Here is a 16,131-nt window from a genome sequence, read left to right as displayed (position 1 = left end):
TGTGAGAATTTTCGGGAGACAACCCCCGTGTGTCGCGTATCGTCGTGTGTTGTTCTTCCTTTCGCATATAACCCGTGACCACAGGTATTTTTCTTCGTGCAAAGAAATACACGCCAGTTAACATTGTTCGAATGTTAAAGGTAGAATTTATCAAAACACATTCAGCTTTCTTAAATGTTAATGCAATAATAATAATAATAATAATAATAATAATAATAATAATAATAATAATAATAATACATATATTTTCTATAAATATTCAGAGAGAAAAGTAACGCGGCAAGGATATATGTGTATGTTACATTATAATTCATTAATAAGCAAACGAGTCGGTAAAGCGAGTTTGCGTCCAGCGACTCGATTAATTCGACAACTGTGTGCGCTTTAATTTAATTACCTCGCTCTCGTTTCCCGACATTAATCCTTTATCGGTTTAACGTATGTTACCTGGAAAAAGTTTGCCGATTGTGTGTGCTCCCATCGGGGGTAATCAGGGAGAGAACTTGATCTTCCTTCGCGTCTGAAGTCCGAAAGTAACTCAGCCCGCTATCGCGGTGAGGCGGTGCCATTTAATGAATTCAGAATGCGTTTGGAGAGTCTCCAACGCGGATCTCTCTTCTTTTTTCGCTATCTGTTCCTTTTCTCCCGGAAAAGACGTACGAATCGTCGTCGTCGGATGGTTGCGGTTCCTTGAGCGCGCGGGACACTTTAGAGCTTATGTCCCTGGAATACGTAACGTGGGATTTCGGCGGCTCGCATTCTTTCTCATCCCTCTTTCTCGTTCGTTTCGTTCTTTTATTTCCTCGCGATTCTTCGCTGGGATTTTCGGATAAAAATTGTGCTTTTTTTTTTTCGAATCTCTAACCACCTTCGTCCAAATAAACTAATTGGGAAGTAAAGAACAAACGGTAGAGCCGATAATTACACGATTTATGCTGCGTTACATTTTTCTCTGTGATCTCAAGATTTTATATTGTTTTTTTTTTGCATAAGTGTTGCAATACAAAAAAAGTTTTCAAGAAAGTGTGAGTCGCTTCTCGGTAAATCGGCGACGGTCTCTATGATGGTCATTGTCGATTTCAGCAAGACACAGTTGGGATTTCCCGGGATGTTCGTCTGGTGTATGTAGTGCGCGGACAAAAATAGGGGATGCATCGATCGCCTAAACTGCGTTTTACGACTGGCAGCGTCGTAAAACGTAATGCAAAGCGTTTACGAACCAACGCCCGTCGTACATAAATTTACACATCGTAAGATTTCGGGGCGCACAAATGCATGCAGAACGGTATCGTTTAAGGACAAATGGTCTTATCGTAACTTAAGAAACGGACGGACGTTCTTAACTCTTAGTGGATGCGGCACGTCGTCATTTGGATTTTTTTTTTTTTATTTTTTTTCGACGTGGTTGCGCGTTCTGAAACGCGTGTGAATCTCACGACGCTGACACTTCAATCGAACAACTGGTGAATTTTCATAATTTTTACAACAAAAGATTTCGCCGCGCGAACGTAAAAGTTTCCTTTCCTCAAAGGATAAAACGTATAGCAATTATTTATGGCACGTTGTACACATATCGGGTATACGAGATTGATTGAGACGCTAAAGTTCCGTCATATACTCTAGGAAATTAGTCGTCGTATTCGTCGAGGGGATATACCTACAAACCCCGACTTCTTCTTCTTCTTCTTCTTCTATCATCCTCTACCACACCCCTGCTGATCGCTTTTCTTTCTTCGGTTTAAGGGTGGTGGCGCGTTGCTTCAACCCCGCCCTGATCTGTAAATATTGGCGACCCCGTAACAGCTCCTCGTAAAAATCACTTGATTACAACCCCTCCTTCATCACTCGCAAACGTCATTCATCAGCGTGTGGACTGCAATGAAAAAATAGACACACGTTTTTCTTCTTACAATCGTTTAGAATAATAGCAAAAAAAAAGAGGAGGTTTTACATTCTTGCAGTTTTATATGTGTGTTATTTTTAATTATTGTGTAATATCTCAATTGTAACGTAAAATGGAGATTTTTCGAGCACAAGCGTTATTTATTTAATTATTTTGTTTTAAATAATTCAGTTAGAGAAAGATCAACAAATAAGGTGTCATTTTTCATGTTCCACTTGCAACCACCAAAACCAAAAGATAAAGATTGATTCTCCGCGCGATAAGAGAGAGGTTTATGGTTTCTCGAGATTACGAGATCGGAAAGTTGCGCAAGTTGGGTTTGCATCCTTGTATGCGCAAGTGATTAATTACAAACATCGCGCGCACAGAAGGTCGGAACACGTCATAGTCCTGGTCTGGTTTTCGCGTTTGCGGAATTTCTTGAGTCAATTTCGACGATCATTTTGTCGCGAAAAAAAATTTATGCGCGCGCGCGCGCCAATTGTTTAAACACAATTCCGCGCGTGTTGTTGATCAATCGTTCGCAACACACACACACACACAATACTTTTTTTTTTTTTTTTACGGGGGTTGGTTGCGTCTGTCACTCTGTAGCTCAATAGCGCATATTGCGTTATCTGCGATATTTTTTCGGTCGTAATAACGACGCATAGCCGCCAGCCGCGCAACGCGTCACCCTCGATATTTCAATAGGCTGAAACTTGATACGATCTGATCGATAGTACGTTCATATTGTTGCCACGGGGTGGGAACGTGCCGTGTATATCGTTACGTTATGTAACCTGTTAAGTGGCTTGATGTTGTTACGGATTTTCGAGATTATCGGTACACATCGGTGGGCTAAATCCCGTTGCATTCCATAATTTTATGTATTGCGATCGCTTTAAATCGCTATTTATTTCCGTTCGTCGTGCGATACCCTAACGCGATAGCGTACAATAGGTACTTGCCTCACTTAAAGGGAGAGAATGATAAAAAAAAAAAAAAAAAAATCTCGCGAGAGTTTTCGCGCGCCCATTCTCGCGGACACGCGTGTCTAACAACGTTTTGTCCCTCTTCTGATTTCAGATTCTTTTACCTGTACCACTTTTCTTTCTACGCGTACCATCATCGATTCAACGGACAGTACAGCAGTCTGGCGCTCGTCACATCCTGGTTCTTCATACAGGTGAGTGTCTTGTTTTTTTTTTTTTTTTTCTTATATACTTGTGTCGTCTCATTAAATGCAAATGAAGCGATACACGTTCGCTTTTAGCAAGCTCGTCTCAACTCGGGTTCGAGTTCGAGTGATCGATCGGTGTTGCGGTTTCGCGAGAGGCATAGGAAAGAACGGCGCACGTTTCGAGAATAAATTTTCCGGTGAAAGCGCGCGAACGCGCGAGTAAGTCGGCGAGGCAAACAGAAGTATTTTATACGGGAGTGTATTTTGGGATCCTTAAAGCGGCGCGCCGCCGCGTCGCGGTTCGTGAAATAATCGTTTCTATCCCCGTGATAAAAAAAAAAAAAAACTCCCGCCAGAATAGTGGAGAAGTTTTTTCTCCGGAGAAAAAAATTGCTCTTTTGCATCGAAGTGGACATTGATCACGAATACCCCCATGACCTACTTCGCGAGCACTTTAGTCGAGGACAAACGTGGTCGGTCTGCTAGTTCAACAAAAAAAAAGAGAGAGAGAAAATTCTTCTGAGTTACGTTTAAAAAAAAAAAGTTGTGTCTAGGAATCTTCCCGCTTTCTTCTCCTCCCTTCTCGTCCGTTAGAATGTAAGTGTTCTAATTTTCTCAAGAACAGGTCGCGCGTTCTGTGTGTGTGTATGTATGTATGTATGTATGTATGTATGTGTGTTAGGCGTTTCAATCAAACGATCTGAATAGTTCATTCGAACGAGCGGTTAAGTGTCGCGAAAATAAAAAATGAAACTCCGAATTAAAAGAGTCTTTCTGAAAAGAGTCAAAATATATCGAATTTTTCATTGTAAATTTTATTTGGGATTTGAAACATTTTTTTTTAACATAACGGAGTTGAAGATTATTATATTATTGTTCAGTATATAGAACCTCTCTCTGTCTCTCTCTCTCTCTCTCTCTTTCTCTCGCTCGCTCGACAGATTAAACTCGCCATGAATCGCGGCGTCAATCATCCCGCCTATTGTTTCTTCACGTTGCATTGATCTTTGAAGAATGGGAAGTCGAGGCTTCGTTGATTGCAACTTACTCGTATTTTCATCATCCGAGAAGGAGATTCCGAGGTTTACGACGTGAATTTGTGCTTCCGTGTAGAAATATATAACGTGGAGAGAGAGAGACGCGGGGGGAGGTAAAGTGGAAGCGCGCAATATTTTGCATGCGATCTCATTGGCTACTGCTTGTGAGAGTCCTGCGATTGACAGCAACGGCGGAACAGAAACGAAGAACGAGCCGTGCCACGGCCGTGGTCGCTCCGGCTTGGTAGTAGTCTAAAGCCGCCATCGCTCAAACTTAAGTTACGTAAACGCAAACCGGGACAATGCTCCTGACAGCTCGATCGATAGAAACAACTTAATGCGGCTTCTTGGTTTCCATGTACAAATGCGCATAAAGGATACTTTAATGCGGGAATCTCGTTCGAGCGAAGGGCGTGTCTCGTCCATTAGGAATGTTTAGGTGTTTAAGTTAAAGTTCTCGTGTGTGGTTTGTTTGTGGAATATACTCGTCGCTTTCTCCCATCGGATGTAACCAATCTATGAGAAACGTACATACGTATTATCGCACCGCGCTACCGCGTCGATTTGCAATTTTCGCTCATTTCTGTTATTTAAGCAAAACATGTATATCGGAGGAAAATGGGAGGAGAGAATTTGTATTAAAATTGATCGTAGCGGAACACACGTGATTATATAAGCCGTCGGAATTCCAGAAACAAATTCGCTGCTACGCCAATAATACGTACTAGGTAATCTGATTGGATGGCATATTTTGTTAATGCAATAAGTTATAATTAGATGATCACGGCCGTATTAACAGATATTATTATAATGGCGTTACAATAGATAGCCGCTTAATAACTACATTCGATATGTATACACGTACATGTACGTGTGTACGTGTGTAAACGTTGTGTGTATATTCGCGCGTAAAAACTGAATGCCATTAAAGTTTAATGGAGTGGTTAATTCACCGGATAAAAGATGTAAATGCATCACAATGCCGCCGTCATTATGCATTGGGGGAAAAAGATCATGTGTGTTAATACTCACCGCTCATGAATTATTGGGAATGTATTTAGTTATTATTCCCTCTCTTTTCCCTCCCTCTTTCTTTCTCTCTTTCTCTCTCTCTCTTTCTCTCTGATTTGTAGTTTAATAAACGCTAAACGAAACGTTTCTCTAATCCGATAAAATATTGATAAATTTCTGACAAAAAATTTTTATCGTCAAACCGATATACCTCTACATTGAAACATTTTAGAACGTGATCGAGCGTATGTCTCGTAAATAAACCGACTCAGTCTATCACGTCGATGACAGTCCCCGGCTGACAACCGGGTTACAGCTTCGTTAACATGATCGACCGTTAACGAGCGACAATTATTTCGCTGGCAACGAGTTTACGAATACCGAGCTGCGGCAAAATTCGCGAAGCTCGAGGGCATGTCGCGGTCGAGAATCGTTTTGATTCCCGGATGGCAAAGCGCGCTCCCTCTCCTTCTCTCTCGCCGGCTGTTGCTGTAGGTCAGAGTTTAGCCGATTAGCCCCGCGGCGTGATTATACGCCGATTCGATATCGGTGTCATTGGCGTTGATTATCTAGCGAAACGAAAACTCGATATACCACCCCCCTCCCCCCCCCGGATCCTTGCGTCCCTTCTTCGCTCCGCGTTTTCCGCCTAAAACCCGCGCTCTATTCGCTTTTCTCTATCCTCCACCTCTCTCGGGAATCCTTCTTTCTCCCTCCTTTCCTTCCCTCCTTCGTTCTTCGCGAATCTTTCTATCGGTCTTCTTTTTCTCAAACGGTGCGGAATCGTTCCGCTTCTTGCCGCGACGAATCACCGAGAATACCATTTCCTTCGCGTCGCCGACAGGTGCCCCGAGTTCTCGAGATATCCATTTTCCATATCCAAGATTTTTCTCTTCCCTCGGTTATCCATCCGCCACTCTGCGCGCGTCTTCCCTTCGCGTCGTTCGTTCGCCCCGCTAAATTTTTTTCAAACGAGAGCATTGAAAATCGAAACGATTAATTTTTTCATTTTAGTTCGCCCGCACACATCAACCCGTGATTATATCAAAGTTATTGACGTGAATTATAATAATTCTTTTGAGTTTCGTATCTGTTTTCACGCGTTTTGGTTTAATCGACGGGCGACGAAGTAAATTACATGAGATAATAGGCGGAGAGAATTTAGTTTCGTCGGCAAAGAGAAGCCCCGCGCGTTATTGCGATCGGTGGATAGCGGGGCAACAGCGATCGGGAGAGACAGGTTTCGAAGCGATTGCGGAGAAAGAGTACGCCGATATAGAACGAGTTTGACGAATTTCCATATAAATTCGCTAGGCGCGAGCGCGCGCGCACACACACACACACACACACACACGCGCGCGCGCGCACGGGCCACACGTGAAACGATAGAGCCACACGTGTAATACGAGATATATCTCATCAGGTGAGTTCGTGCTTTCAGTTTTTTCAACGGCGGCCCCGAAAGATACGCACGAGGAATAGCGAAACTTCCGCGACGCGTTATAACGTTCGTGCGCCGAAAAACAAATTGACGAACAGCGTGCGAAAACAATTCAGGCAAAAATCGATCCGATGAATAATGTTATAATACAAATGACAATCAGCGCGAATGATAAATCAAATGTTACGCCGCAACGGAGTAATAACGAAAGGTCAACAACAGCAGCGCACAAAGGTGTTAATTATTACATCCAATGTTTTTTTAATATATTATACACATTAAATATAATTGTTTTATAATTATATTTACAATCATTATATATACATGTATTCAAAATTTTTGTTCACGTTTTCTGTTTCAGCACTCGATGCTGTACTTTTTCCATCACTACGAGCTACCGGTAATTCTGCAACAGGTGCAGCTGCAGCAGTTTATATTTCGCAGCAACACACATCCACCACAGGCGCAACAACAGGCACAGCAGCCACAACCGGCAACGTCCAGATCAGCTCCGACAACTCCAGGTCCGAGATCGTCGCCGTCGAGGACAACGACGACGACAACAACGACGACGACGACAGCCTCGCCTTCGTCGGACGTGGCACCGATTTCCACAACGATGTTGAGGACGCAGCAGAATTACATCAACGAGCTCTCTCAGCTCGATCCGGATCCCGACGAAAGTTCGGAAGAACGACCCGCAACTGCCGAACAATTGTCGTTCGCGACAGCTGATGACAATTCTGTTCGAGGTATGATTTTCTGATTTTCACTTTCTTTCCATCTCCGTCCGATCTCTGAAACACGCGAAGAGTATTACATCCGGTTATACAAATGTTGCAAAGTAGATGTCGATGAATTTTTGTTTCATAACGAACAAAATGTCACATTCTTTTGTGCTTATTCCACCATGACGATCATTTTTAATTTGACAACTCTCTGTAATAAAAGAAACTCGCTTTAATAATTAATAATTTGGCAGAGCGGTCTTTTTCCGTGTGATTGTAGACTGAGTCCGGTTTCAAGAGCCGCGTTTTTTTGCAAAAAGAAAAAAAAAAAAAAGAAACATACTGTACACCGGAGATCGTGATTAAATACGAGTAAAATTTTATCCTTCCCGTTGGTGTTAAAGAGTTAAACGTTAACCGCTCGATATCGTATATTTGATCGAACTCCGATATCACGCGCTCTCTCTTTCTCTCTCACTCTTGCTCACTTCTCCTCCGCGGAAGAGTGTGTGTCTGTGTAGAGGAACAAATTAAAACGGTACATTATTACGGTACATTTAATTATATCTGCCGGACGCGGAACGTACCGCGCGTATATATACCTATTTCAACTTTCAATGGTCGCGGAAAAAAACCTCTCTTTCTCTCTATGACGCGCGCGCTTCCTTTTACAAGCAGGTTTAATTTTTACGAGAGAAGCATGTTAAGACTTTCACATTATTACTCGAACCGATAAAGGTGAAAGAATCTACTTTATTATGTTCTTAAGCGTTTTGTTATTATATATACAGGCGGAGAAGAGAGGCTCTCAATTGGCAGAGCGATTCTTATTGTTTTAGTAAAACTACACATGTTATTATTTAAAAAAAAAAAAAAAAAAAAAAAAAAAAACCAAAAAAACAAAAAAAAACAACTNAACTTGGCACTTTTTATAACGCGTGAAATCGTCGCGTTTGTGATGATCGCTTCAGCGATTCTGCGTGATTACACGCTCCGGCTATAACATTTTGGCTCGCGAGGCGCGCGGCGTTTCACCGGTTTAGAGTTTTGAATGAGCACTTTGTAGATCCTGTGTCAGCGACACTCGTGTCGCTTTGGCGCAGCCTATACATAGTTTCGGCACGCGATACCGCCGCGCGCTATCGTGTTTCAATTCGCGAGCGAGATCCAACTAGCAGCGCTGATTATTTTTCTGGGAGCTTTTAATTTCACCTCTCGTTTCGCGCGCTCTCTCCCGACTCGAATAATCGATAATCGTTTTAACGCGCGCAACCGACTGATACATCGGAAACCAGTTTGTTTACAGCTGCGGTTTGACTTATGACCTCGCTGCCACCTCGCTCGTCATCGACACAGGCTAACACGTCGATAGTTTCGGTTAAATTTTTATCACACGAATATTTACCGTCCGCGCTAACTCCGTACAAAGTACATGTAAATATCGTTTATCCCGCGATTTGTTTCGCGCGCCGGTCTGTAACCACGACGAAACGTGTTTTGCATTGTTTCTGCAGAGTCGGCGAACGGAGAGTTGGCAGAACCGTCGGTATCCTCAGGTTCATCTTCGGCAACCTCGTCAACCAGCGATTCCGTCTCTCCCGACGGCTTCGAGGTGATCGAGACCGCCGAGGCGATGCGCAAAGAAGCGACGTCCGTAGACGAGAAGAAGGAACAGTAGACATTTGATCTTTTGCCGTCACTATGTCGAGCAAGTGCGCTCAAGAAGAAGCAGAGAGAACGCGATTTCCGCGCGCGACTGCTTCCGGTGATTTCTTTATACATCGTTGTGGAAGCTGCACGCGAGTGGAAGATGGAGGCAATTTTCTCTTGTCATGGATCAAAACTTAATTGTAAAATAATATTTTTCCTTATGTAAAAAGAACGGACAAAGTTTGTTCGATTTCAACGAAGACAAGCTTAATATATATGTGTATATATATACACATATGTATATATATATATATACACACATATGTATAGAGAAAAATCGGTTTCTTTGAGATTGGTATATCGATAGGTATCCGCGCTTCGAGGGGTTCAGAAACCAACCAACAGGGACGAACGAAAAGACGAAGATTTGTGCCAGTTACCTTCCTTAATGAATACTTTTAATCAATTTTTGAATTTCAGAAAAACACACAATGCGGGATTGTATTTGGATAGAGAGTTATGTATAATTTGTTGTCGGAGATACAACAGTTTTTTTGTTGGAAGGCACATAAACAACAACGTTAATTTCTCACGAATGTGAAGAAAGAAGACACGATGTTTTTTCTCACATCGTGTTTTTTTTTCTCATTTAGTTTATCACATTTGCGAACTTATTAACTACATTTGTGTACGATACGATAAATTGTTTTGCAAAATTGATTCGCACGTGCACACATTTGTTTTGTGATGCAATCCGATACGTGTTGCGGCGCGAAAGAAGCATCGAAGATGCGCTTCGGTTTACGCTATGCGCGCGATTACGGAAAATTTATAATTTAGGCTCGGTTGAAGGATTGAATCGTGCAAACGAACAATTCGAACATTGACGAATATTATAATTGGCGATGTCTGTGACAAAAGAAGAGCAAGTTGTTCGGATCGTTCGATTAATCGTAAAAATTTTCGAGCCGTAATTATAATTAAGAGCAAATCACCAAAAGTTTCTCTGAAGAAAAAGTCTATTTGCTTCAGACAAATTGAAATGGTGTTCGCACTTATCTTCGCGTTCTCTTCGTCACTTGAAGACATTGAAAAAAAAAAAGCATCTGTCGGCGAAATCGGTAAGATATTGGCGCAAACGAGTCAGTGCCTTCGTTGGACCGCTCTCCTTCACACACTTGTTTTCGCTTCTTTTTTGTAGTTTACGAATAGAAATAATACTTTTCTCTCGCACGCGGATGCAGATTTTCACACTGAACAAAACATCTCGATGATAAAAAGAAATCTGACATGATTAACGAAACGGTGAACATCGTTATGTGCGATCGATGTAGTTTTTTTTTTTTTTTTGACCACTGTGTTTAGTTTTCGCAATCAATTTCAGAAATCTTTCTCAGTTTACTTGACTACGTAAGAATTTTCTCTTTGTGTAAATTCGTACGCAGTCAATCCGTGATATATCGTTTTATATCGGACTTTGCATTGTTATTTTATTATGTTAATTAGAACTTTCTCTCGAGAATGTTTTGCTCAATCTGTAGATAATGCTGATAACTTCTTATGTTTTATTTTAGAATTTAACCAATTGGGTTAACGCAGGATTAATCACATGCTGCAATTTACGGTGTAAAAATGTTGGGATTTTTGTATAAGTAATGTAAGTAATATAATTGATAAACAATATTTTATCCGATTAGTGGCACATGTACAATTGGTGTTGATCGTGTAAAATCGCGAGATAAAAAAAAACAAAAAAACAAAAAAACAAAAAAAAATTGTTTCTGACGAAATCGCCGATGTCGCGTCTTTTTGACCTTGATGCGTCGTTACCTAGGATCAACGATACTTACGCAATGTGAAAGCTTATTGTATGATATGTATGTTTTTTCTCTCGGGGTCTCATGTGTGTGACGTTTGACGTTTGATATAGAAAATGTGATAATTTTAATATATGAAGATCACAGGGAGAAGAACTTGATATAAGTCAAATTTTTGTAATTTTAGAGGAGAGCGATTTTAAAGTTCGAAACGTACATGTATTTCTGTGTTACACGTTTCATAAAAATATTTATATCTCGGAATCTATCAAAAATTTCCCTTTTTTTCGCTTTGTGGATAATTGAAATATCCCATTTTAATTATCAAATAACATCAAAAACAGAGAATCGAAAAAAATTGACTTATCGAATTCTTCTTCTGTGATCTTCATATTGTTGGCAAATCGAAGAAACGGCATGTTGTAGTTTGTTACCGTTACGTTGATTCGTGAACCGCGAACGCGCGCATACAAATTAATGTAATGTAAACTGTCAACCGTGAGAGCGCGTGAACTTATTAATGTAAACTCTGCCGATTTGGCACACACACACACACACACACAATAACACACACACACACACATCATCCGCAGCACATTGTAAAATGTATGTAATTAAGGATTGTATTATTTGCGAGCGTGCGGGACGTGATATGATGATGATGAAAAAAAGAACCATTATTGCGCGAAATTTGTACGGATGTGCCCAGTGATGACAGGTACAAAGAGAAGAAAACAGGTAGAACAAAAAAAAAAAAAAGAAAAAGAAAAAAAGAGTTACTACTAAAAGAGTATATATATACATATGTATAGACCGATATTGCCGTTTTATTGCCTTTCCTCTTCTCCCTGAGTCACATTTGTCGATTGATCACGCACGTATTAAATAATGCTGCTTTTTTCCATTATTTGCATCATTTGCTTAGTTTCGGATCTTCCGGATTTGTCATTTATTTTAGTTGTACATATTATCAAATATATACACATATATATTGTCATTAAATATATAAAACTTGAAAATTCATGTATATTTTTATCAAGTTTTTATACTTAATGATTATAAATATATACATATACATATATATATAAAATATATATATATATATATATATATATGTACATTGTTAAGACTATTTATATATTATCCCTACTATAATATGTACACATTAACTGTTATATATTATTAATATATTACACAAATAAATGAAGAGGTTTTATATGTCTCGATTTATTATCGATTCGATTGCGTTATATTCCGATACATATACGATTTGATTATACCATCTCGGGTAACAGAACCAAGAACGAACTTCTGTCGCGTAAAACGCCGCTTCGACCCGCACGGCGAATTCGAGATTTAAAAGAGATTCTCGCGAAATTGAAATTGATTGTTCAACTTGAAGGCGCGTAAGGCGAAGAATACAACACACACACACACACACACACAAAAGAGAGCGGAGGGAAGATGCTGTCCAAGTCGCCGGGAAAGAGTCGAAGCGCGGAGAGGAGGGAGGACAAACCGAAATAGACAAATAGACACTGCTATCCCTTTGAGAGAATCAAACAGGTGGCGTAGAGTACGAAGATAACACGGGGGTGGAACGGAGAAAGGAGAAAGAGAAGACGGGGAAGACGAACTGCGTGGGCGATGGAGACCGGGGGAGAGTGCGGGCGATTCGTGGAAATGTCCAAAGAGACACGACACTCCTACAAATGTAGCGATTTATTTTCATTAAGACATAATTAGGAGTGAGTTGCGCCGCGATCCGATCCGAACTTCTCCCCCGTTCCATTATATCGTCGTTGTATCTCGTGGACACATGTATACGCGACACACACAAACACGCACACACAAGCAGCGACATGTCGCGCTCACACCGTTGGGCAGCTTAGTATTTCAGCTTAGTATTTCAAAGATGTATAATCTCTCCGCGCGTCCGGGATTTTCCGTGAAAATTGTCACAAATTAATTTTCTACCCGCTATAGAATTCGTCATATAAAAGAAACGGTTGCGATTATCTCCGTGTCTCTATTGATAAAAAAAAAAAAAACTCCCAAAAAATATTTTGAAACGTATCGTTGCGTAATTATAATAAATAGTGTCTCTCAGAGACGATTTTTGTTGTTGCAACGATTGTGTCCGTGTCAATCATCTTAATTATTGCTGCGCTGCCCTGTCGTGGTTTTGTACGTATGCGCGACGCTACGCGTAACGCATCGGTTTCTTTGACGGAATTGGAAAGGGTCAGAGCGAACAATCCGGGATAGTTGAGAACAGCAGCGGGAGGAACAGTATGGGGGTATAGGCTATGTATCGGCAAGCAGCTAGCAGGGGCCACTTCCGTGTGTCCCGGAAACTCGCGCGGAGACTCGACTCTGCAGTTGCAGAGTCGTGTCAGGAAGGGGAAGCAGGATGGAAACAGAAAGCCCACGGGGGCTGAATTTGCATCCGGCAAAGCAACCTCGGACTACTTTATTTGATTGGCTGCCCGCAGGGCTGCCTTCTGTCCCTACATGGACAAACCCACACGGATCTCCCTTTCATGTTTCCATCCTCGCCCTCTTTCTTCCCACACCTCCGTATCTTATTTTTTTTATTTTTTTTTATTTTTTTTTATTTTTATTTTTTTTTATTTTAAACTCTATCTCATTCTGTTTCTCTCTCTCTCTCTCGTCATTTTGTTTCTTCGAAACTATTCTCACCCTCTCCTTTTGCTAAATTTCCATTGAAACCGTACATTTGTTTGACGATGATAGACGTACAGAAACGAACTTCGCTCTACACGACTTTTTGTGCGAGAGCAATTGCGATACGCTGCTCGCGAGTCTCTTTTTCTTCTCTCTCTCTCTCAAAAAAATGTGGAAAATATACTAGTATATAAGCCAATCCTCAATCTATTTAATTTCTTCTCTCAAGAAGGCAAGGCGTTGGCGCCGAACACTGAGGAGAAACGGTGTTGTTGTTGCGCGCGCGTTGTTCGTGGGCGTTTTCGCAAGGAAACCAATTTTAATCAGCAGATTAAAGTTTGGTTTTTAGAAAAAAAAAAAAAAAACACTGCTATCTTTGTGAATTAAATATTTCGTTAAAAGTGACTCGCGGACGCGTTTACAATTAAACAAATGAAAAGCGTCCTCTGAAGCGTTTTACAAATATCCATTTTGTAATGAATAAAAGAGGTCCTTGTGAAAAAAAATCACATATGTACATCGCTACTCACTTCGCGAATGTGTTATTTGTTGTTTTTTTTTTTTTTTTGCGCTCGTTCAAAAAATATTTAATGCCGCAGATGAAAATGTTGCGTCACTTCGTCGCTTAATCGGGTATATACGAGGACGCGGAAGACGGCGGCGGAGAGACGTGGTAGATAGTTGGACGACGACGACGACGCTCGGGCGCATCGATCGGTTTTCATCCTGTCCACCAACGACGATGCTCGACGTCGAAATAATCATCCGCTTTAATAAAAACGGCTTATCCCGCGAAACAATGGACTGTCGCTCACAGAAGCCGCGCCAAGCACGCGGGCGTCGCGGGCATCGCCGGGCTTGTCTTCCTGCGCAAAGTACTCCAACCGTCGTCGTCGTCGTCGTCGTCGTCGTCGTCGTCGTCGTCGTCGTCGTCCGCGCGCTCGTTCAGCGTCTACCATACTCCCCAAGAATTAAGCTGTTTTAGCATTACCCCCCGTTACGCGCGCGCTAAAACAAGCCGTCTTAATACACGAGGCTGCCTCAAGTTCCGCGAGACGCACTCGAAATTAAATCACCCTCTTGACGCAATTAGAACTTGATTCGCGAAAACGCGCTGTAGTCCGAGCTGTACAACAAACAAACTCGCAGGACTGACAAGAAAGAAAGAGAGAGAGAGAGAGAGAGAGACATGAAAGTTGGCGCGTTATTGACTTCGGGATATTGCCGAGTTCTATGAGATGGGATCGATTATACTTAAAAAGTACTGACATTAGTTGTACACGCGCGCACTGAGGAAATTAAATATTGACTATATCGATGATCGATCATAGGCAATTCTCTAATAAATCTCATTTGACATTTTTTTCTCTCTCTATCTCTTATCGACAGATTATTTTGTTTTGATGTCCTTGGAACGTTACTTGCACACTCACGCAAATCCGTTTCCTTCGATTGAATTTCATAAGTGCTTTATATGTATACAGAATAGAGTCACGATTGTGCCTTCGAAGACTTTGACACTCCAAAGAGAGAAAACATGACAATTTTTTTTTTTTTTTTTTTTTCACAAGGCGATATTACAAGTTTGTGTCTTTTTTTTGTGAGACTAGATTTTTTTCTGATTAAACGAGATTTTTATTTTTTTTGATACGTTATAGGTGGTTCTTTGAAGAGCAGTGTAAGCTGCGGCATTCAATTTCAGTTGACTCTTATATAAATTCGTATATTTATCTCAAAGCGTAGCACAAAGGAGATTTGAACGGGGGAAGGGAAGAGGGGAGGAAGAGAACTTTTGTTCCCTGATGCGTGCCGTTTTTATTCGCCGTCGCTCGGAATGTCAGCTGTGCAATTTCGAGAGGTATTAGATGCGCGTTTCCCGGACTAAGCCGAGCATTGCCGGAGGAGATCTCATTAATTAGCTAATGGCTTCCCAAGTCTTCTCAGGTACATGCACGCCGCGTATAGACTGCACGACGACGACGACGAGTGCGGGTAATTCTTCTGTACGTCGTTATAGAGCATTCGCAAATTCGTTCATCAGTAATGTAATGCGATTCTTTTTTTTTTTTTTTGATTTTTGTTTTCAAAGGAACGTGACGACGCGCGAAGATTAAAAAAAGTAAACGGTATAGTATTTGTGCAGACAATTTTTGTTTTTAAAGTTGTTCCTTCTTTAGAAATTCCGAGATTTCGTATTGATTTTTCTTGCAAAAACAGAAATTGACACAAGTTTAATGCGCAAGATCAACGGTTGATGATTTCGAGTGTTATCCTCCGCGTCGGCTTCGTGTCTGCGCCAAGAAGTCTATACCCTTGATTCCCGCCGGAAGTTACCAACTTCGTGTCCTGTGGTTCCGCTTGATCGAATTAATCCCGAATTAAATTCCCAATTTAATCAAATCACCCTCTATGTCTGATTTCACATACGGTTCTGTTTTCATGTGCGCGCGTCGTATCGATACTTTCGCGGCGTACGTGCTCTTTCTCCTTCTCCTCCTCCTCCTCCTCCTCCGGCGTCTGGCCAATAATACCCAATTATCCCCGAATATTTGTGACAACAATTGGACAAATAAGCAAATAACGCAAGTTATGTCTCGTGTGCTTTATCTTTCTGCGTTTCTAATAAAATTGCAAATGCTATCGGAACTTTATTTACGTTGACAATGAGGAATCAACTTGGTGGACGTTTCTGCA

General features: G+C 41.2%; 1 protein-coding gene across 1 annotated transcript in view; it reads left to right on the top strand.

Moving 5' to 3' along the window:
• Positions 1-11,727, top strand: part of LOC109853180 (membralin) — a 49,874-nt gene extending 38,147 nt beyond the window's left edge. Inside the window, exons 11-13 of the mRNA XM_020425030.1 lie at positions 2,972-3,071; positions 6,916-7,306; positions 8,797-11,727. Coding sequence (XP_020280619.1) covers positions 2,972-3,071; positions 6,916-7,306; positions 8,797-8,960 — 655 coding nt within the window. The 3' untranslated portion in view covers positions 8,961-11,727. The remainder of the gene's footprint in view (positions 1-2,971; positions 3,072-6,915; positions 7,307-8,796) is intronic.
• Positions 11,728-16,131: the final 4,404 nt, after the last annotated feature.

This window comes from Pseudomyrmex gracilis, unplaced genomic scaffold, assembly GCF_002006095.1.
Source record: "Pseudomyrmex gracilis isolate BER0280 unplaced genomic scaffold, ASM200609v1 scaffold_44, whole genome shotgun sequence".
Taxonomy (NCBI): domain Eukaryota; kingdom Metazoa; phylum Arthropoda; class Insecta; order Hymenoptera; family Formicidae; genus Pseudomyrmex; species Pseudomyrmex gracilis.
The sequence above is the reverse complement of the archived record's forward strand: the minus strand, read 5'-3'. Positions and strand labels throughout refer to the sequence as shown.